We start from the raw sequence: 5369 nt of genomic DNA on the forward strand, positions 1-5369 counted from the left end.
GATATCCCACTGAAAACGGTATCGTTCGTGCCAGAGAAGTTTATATAGAAGAAAGGAAGGGGGTGGCGATCAAACGCGAACAACGGATCAACCGAATGCAATGACATTTTAACTATGCCAACAGTCAGCGAGTCTGCAACGACCATCAAATATGTCACAGGCTTGGAATTCCCTTTGATGACCCGTATACGTAATAGGCCCCCGTCCTGTTAACCGATTGCTTCACCGGATACGTCAGGAGACAGTCTACATTGTCGTGTACATCGTATACACGTATTAGAAATCCAAACCGGTGTACTTTCAACCCTAGTTACGTCGGCGTGTTCGTCCGTGCTCTTCCAGGAGCTCATGAACTGCGCATAAACTGACCGCTAACTACTCCGCGAGTAGTTTGAATTGCTCGCGTACAATGCTTGGATGTGTCCACTTAAGTAGTAAACGCTCGACCGTGAAGCAACGTCGCGGAAATTGATATCAGCGTGTACTAACTGCTGCGTTAATTGAACGGAACGAGTTTCCGTGGAGCGACAACGCGAGGAGAGCTTCTGCCAGAGGAAGGACGCGTTTCCTTCTCATCGAAAAGGATCGAAAGACGCGAAGAAATGCGTAGACGTACGGTGGAGGTGAAGAATAATCGATTTCGTTTTCTTAACGGTTCGAGAGAATCGGCCAATTATCGGACCGCAAATTGATCGTTCCGCGTTAAAGTAAGCGGAATTCGGGACGATGCAACGCCCGCAGAAGTGCAACGCGGATAACCGTGAGCCGGTCGATTAATTAGTATCGTATCGCGACGCGAGTGGCACGCTTAATTTCGCGCAGGACCCACGCTGGCAAGTACTGGCGAGAATCGGCCGGTCTCTGTGCGAATCAATTACCGATTATCCGTTTAGCAGACTCCGATAAACCCCAGTGAGGTTTCAAGGAATGTGAAACGTTGCTAATGAAATGCTTCCGATACGTCCGATACTTCTCGGTCTCTGGATCGAGTAACATTAAACGAGGAAGATAAAAGCGACCGCTGATAAGTAGAATGAATCGTAAGACGAATAAAAATGGAAATGGGATCAATGGAATGTACCGTATCATGTACTGGGAATAGGTTCTAATTTCATTAGAAAATCTCGAAAAACACGTACGTGCTTCGACGAAAATAATGATGCTTTTACACGTAAGTAGACTCGAATCTTGAACGAACGGGTTTAAAAGATGTAAACTATATGTTCAAGCGGGTCTGTATCTTTTATGAGCACTTTAACCGGAAGCTTCTTATTTTCCGCAAAGACGTATCACGGTGATACTCTTGTTATAACTTTCTCTTTATGGTATTGGATACAAGCGAAATCAGAACATACTGCACGTGTAGGAGCCTATATCTTTCCAACACCAAAGTTCCCCCAATTAAGATTTTATGTTTCAGGTTTAATATATCTTGTCGAACGATACCCACCAAATATCGTCCCGATCGGTCACCGGAATCATTTGGAAGAATATCCTAGTTTCCTTATATGTAAGTGCCTCATACGAGCGTTAGGTATCCTGCAAGTGAATTCCATATTAGCATTATACCGATAATAAGTATAATAAAATTGCAACCAAAAAAAGTTTCAAATTTTATGGTCAAACGCGACTACTTTCTTCAAAGAATCACTATGTGACTCCTTATAAACGTATTCAAAAACATGAATGGTACTTGATAATGCGAACATCACAAGCTGCAAACCTAGTGAATGACACAACATTTCTTCTGCCGTACATACTGCACAATTATTTGTGAAACGTGCTTTGAATCCAGTTGACAGATTCAAAGAAATGGTACAAAAAGGCATTAAAATTGTATATATTTTCATCGCTTCGATTCAGCCACATTCGCGTTTCAATGTAAAAACGGAAACGGTTCTGCTTACGTAACTAAAAACGAATACAAAACTGTTCTACAAGGTAGAATTCAAGGTAATCTATGCGTAAACAATTTGTGAACGATAAAAATGCAGTCGTTTTAACGGATAGAGTCGTTATATTAATAATTAATAATTTGCGAATCGCGCCACACGATTTTTTATAAATATTAAAATATATTCGATCTGAAATATTTCCATTTGAAACATGCTCTACAAACTCGTTAGTCTAATAACTAGTCGATATGAATATGTATTTAAGTACTGACTATAAATTGTGCAAATACTTATGGACAGTTTTCCGGTAGCACACATTCGTTAGTGGCTTCATTTCGTAAAGTACCTCCGACACACTGACAGCTGGGACCGGAAACGCATACCTGAAGAACATTTATCGATAACGTTAGAACACAAATAGCTATTTTATGCAGCTATTTTATGGTAGATTTTGAAGTTTGGATTTCAATAATCTATCTATATCTGAATATATGTTGACAAAATTCAGTCACATTGATATTCGGGCACGGACATCTCTTTATTTATTCCTTTGTATAAGGGACGATAATATAAACATAGTTGTTGCTTATTCTATGACAATGTGAACTATTTCTTGTAGTTTGAGGATATATAAACAATTTTTCCCGAATAATAACGCTTTTTATTATTATTTAACAAAAAATAAGGTTCCTCGTGAGAGGTACTACGGTCACGTTACCATCGTCAAAGCTTGATATTTAGACTGCTATATGATTCAACAAAAAAAAAAAACAATTTAACATTGAAATTCACGATCAAATCGATACTTTTGCTGCCCATTTTTAAGACATCACGAGTATACAGATTTAGCAGATCGTGAGTATAATTGTTGGACATCCTATGGATACAATAAAACGATGCAAGGAATTGTTTACATACTCTCAAACTACGGTAAATGGTTCGTATCTTCGTAGAATAAACAACGCGATATATAAATCATCACATTTTATGCAAAGCAACGAATGCAGAGATAGCGATGTGTCTAAATATCAACGCGACTATATCGAGCAATTTTCAATAACACGATCGTAAAGCTGTGCGTAAAATATCGGACACACGATATGGTCTGTAAAATGGCCATACATACGCGTTGATTTTTACTCACGAAGCATTCGACTATCCTTAACGCGACAGTATAACATATCGCGCAGTTGCGCCAAAACCGACGCAACTCAGAAAACACATTTTTCGAGTTATCACCGTGAGAATGTTACAACAACACTCGTTGACCGATTATGCAAATATTAATTTGACCGATACAGCAGAGTAGACGCTGTTGCTAATTCGAAAGGGACTGGCCTATATTGTACGAAAGTGCCTTATTACCAATTTTGTCATGATATTATCTGCCGATTACCCGATCAATAATCACCCAGTCTCTTTCCCACCCGTCCTAAGCATCGGGTCGTCCACTTTCTCGGGTTTTCGTACGCCTCTAATAATTTCATAATACTCACGGGACCAGGACCGCCTGGAAAAAGTTCAATACGTAGACTACGGCGACTGCGGGAACTGCGGGGACAGGGGTTTGTGATATTCGGGTGTCTATCGTCGCAACTTGGTTCGCACGACAGTCCGCAACGAATCCATTCTTCGTTTGTTGAGCAAACTGATGCGGTTGCAGTCGAGCCTACTAGTGTCGCATAGGCATTTATGAAAAGCAAGGAGCAAAATAACGCGGATAAGGTTTGAGGACAATGCAGAATACTTACAATCAGCGAGAACCACAACGACAAGTAAGAAAGCTACGACGTATGGCGGCATGATGACTTTCGTTGAGAATATTCGTTCGGTTAGCAGGTTCCCAGCGCGTTTTTGCTTTTAATGTGAAGGCACCGATGTTCGTGATTTTTATATGGCAAATTTCTGCCTAAAAACACGCATTTGTTTGGACAGTGTGTGCTCCACGTAGATAACACGTAGCAATAAATAACAGGCGTTTAACGAAGGAACGTTGATCAGTGTATTATATTTGGAGTTAAGGTGGAATTAACCGATGGAATTGTCGGAATTTTATTATATTTAACCTTACCATGCGGATATTTTTAACCTTGCTCGTTACATACAAATAAAAATCGCTATAGTAACATGAGATAAAACGTACAATGGGTAAGTTACGTCGAATATTACCTGTTCCATCAGCTGTGTTAGATAAGTTGGGATAATCTAAAGGCTAGTTCTAACTTAAAACACATAGTATAAATATATGAAATTGGCATTGTTTGGCAAACGTTCTTTCTAACAATGTCAATGCAACTCGTACCGACCAACAATATTTTTTCGAGTTTTCCTTAAACCTTGTCCGCTATATCTACAGATAAAAGTTGCTATTATAAGAGTAATAAGACAAACACACAATAAATAACAATAATAATAATAGCACACATAATAATAGATAAATGTCGTCGGAAACTATGCGTTTTCCAGGTAGTTTAGATAAGCCGGGGTGACTTAAAGACCAATTTCAACTTAAAAAACACGGTATTTATATCTAAAATTAAAATTCTCCGCCAACGTTTTTTCTATCAATGCTAATGAAGTTCATGCTGACGAACAATTGTAATGTCATAAAATAGTTTGAACTAGAGATCGATTGAAAATAGAAAAAACCGTGTACGTCGTCTTTCTGTGGTTTGTTTACATTTAAGAGCGCCTATGTGACTAAAGTCACCTAGTTCTTACATAGGTATGAGAAAAACAATAGACAACGTTAGATCAGAAGGACGGTTTCGTGTTTCAAGGTGGGACGACCGAAAGGTCAGAGTGTGCGAGTCGAAAAGTGTGTGTGTTGCGAGAGTCAGAGCTAATCGAGTCGTCGAAGAGTAGAGTCATTAGAGTTAATCGAGACACCGAAGAGTAGAGTCGAGAGAATTGATCGAGTTGTTAGAGAGAGAGAGAGAGAGAGAGAGTGTGTGTGTGTTAGATTCGTTTTGACGAGAGTGGCCAAATAACTGTAAAGTTATTTGATATAGATACGAGTATCACATTTAGTTTGCGTTAAACAAACATCGTTTCTGTCCAATTTATATCTGTATATTCGATTTAATATTAATAAATTGTAAGCAATCGGGGAAAAATGTATATCTTTATTTTCCGATATTACACAATGCTCTTTCGAGTCTTTCTTGAACTATCGACACATGCCTTTCGAAAATAGAACTTGTCATCGTTGAGATTCACTGCAGCCGGCTAGAGAAAACTTTAATACGTAACGTATAGAATATTCTTCTCTACTGGTACCAAGTTTATTCATTTTCCTCGCGATTATCGATATCTGACGTTATTTTAATCTTTATAAAATACGCTGCTTTAGCAACACCACCGAATAATGTTTGCAGAGAGCTGCAAAAGTTTATATTTTATCCTGAGTCGTTACATAAAACGCCAGCGACTTGCCTTTTAAAACCGGTATCGCCTTCATATCGGTGAGATAAC

The 5369-nt window shown here is 38.9% G+C and overlaps 1 protein-coding gene across 3 annotated transcripts; it reads right to left on the reverse strand.

Moving 5' to 3' along the window:
* Window positions 1-2032: 2032 nt before the first annotated feature.
* Window positions 2033-4254, reverse strand: LOC105681215 (cysteine-rich venom protein 1-like). 3 transcript variants are annotated; one of them, XM_012389471.3, is made up of 4 exons: window positions 3647-4237; window positions 3392-3567; window positions 2186-2278; window positions 2033-2084 (listed from the first exon to the last, which is right to left on the reverse strand). In XM_012389471.3, the coding sequence occupies exons 1-3, from the start codon at window positions 3696-3698 to the stop codon at window positions 2186-2188; spliced, it is 321 nt and encodes a 106-aa protein (XP_012244894.1). In that variant the 5' UTR covers window positions 3699-4237; the 3' UTR covers window positions 2033-2084. The 3 variants fall into 3 exon arrangements, with proteins under 3 accessions (XP_012244894.1, XP_012244896.1, XP_012244895.1); XM_012389473.3 differs by lacking the exon at window positions 2033-2084 and having other exon boundaries at window positions 2091-2278; window positions 3392-3564; window positions 3647-4254; XM_012389472.3 differs by lacking the exon at window positions 2033-2084 and having other exon boundaries at window positions 2093-2278.
* Between the last annotated feature and the right edge of the window lie 1115 nt (window positions 4255-5369).

The sequence above is a fragment of the Bombus impatiens genome, unplaced genomic scaffold (assembly GCF_000188095.3).
Source record: "Bombus impatiens unplaced genomic scaffold, BIMP_2.2 scf_0647, whole genome shotgun sequence".
NCBI classification, from domain to species: Eukaryota; Metazoa; Arthropoda; class Insecta; order Hymenoptera; family Apidae; genus Bombus; species Bombus impatiens.

Excerpts from the sequence above, each read along its gene's own strand:
- LOC105681215 (XM_012389471.3), bottom strand. The coding sequence starts at position 3,698 with ATGCCGCCATACGTCGTAGCTTTCTTACTTGTCGTTGTGGTTCTCGCT. Across the intron at positions 3,568-3,646 it reads CGTTGTGGTTCTCGCTGATT|TAGGCTCGACTGCAACCGCA; the intron begins GTAAGTATTCTG and ends ATGCGACACTAG. Across the intron at positions 2,279-3,391 it reads TTCCAGGCGGTCCTGGTCCC|GTATGCGTTTCCGGTCCCAG; the intron begins GTGAGTATTATG and ends AATGTTCTTCAG.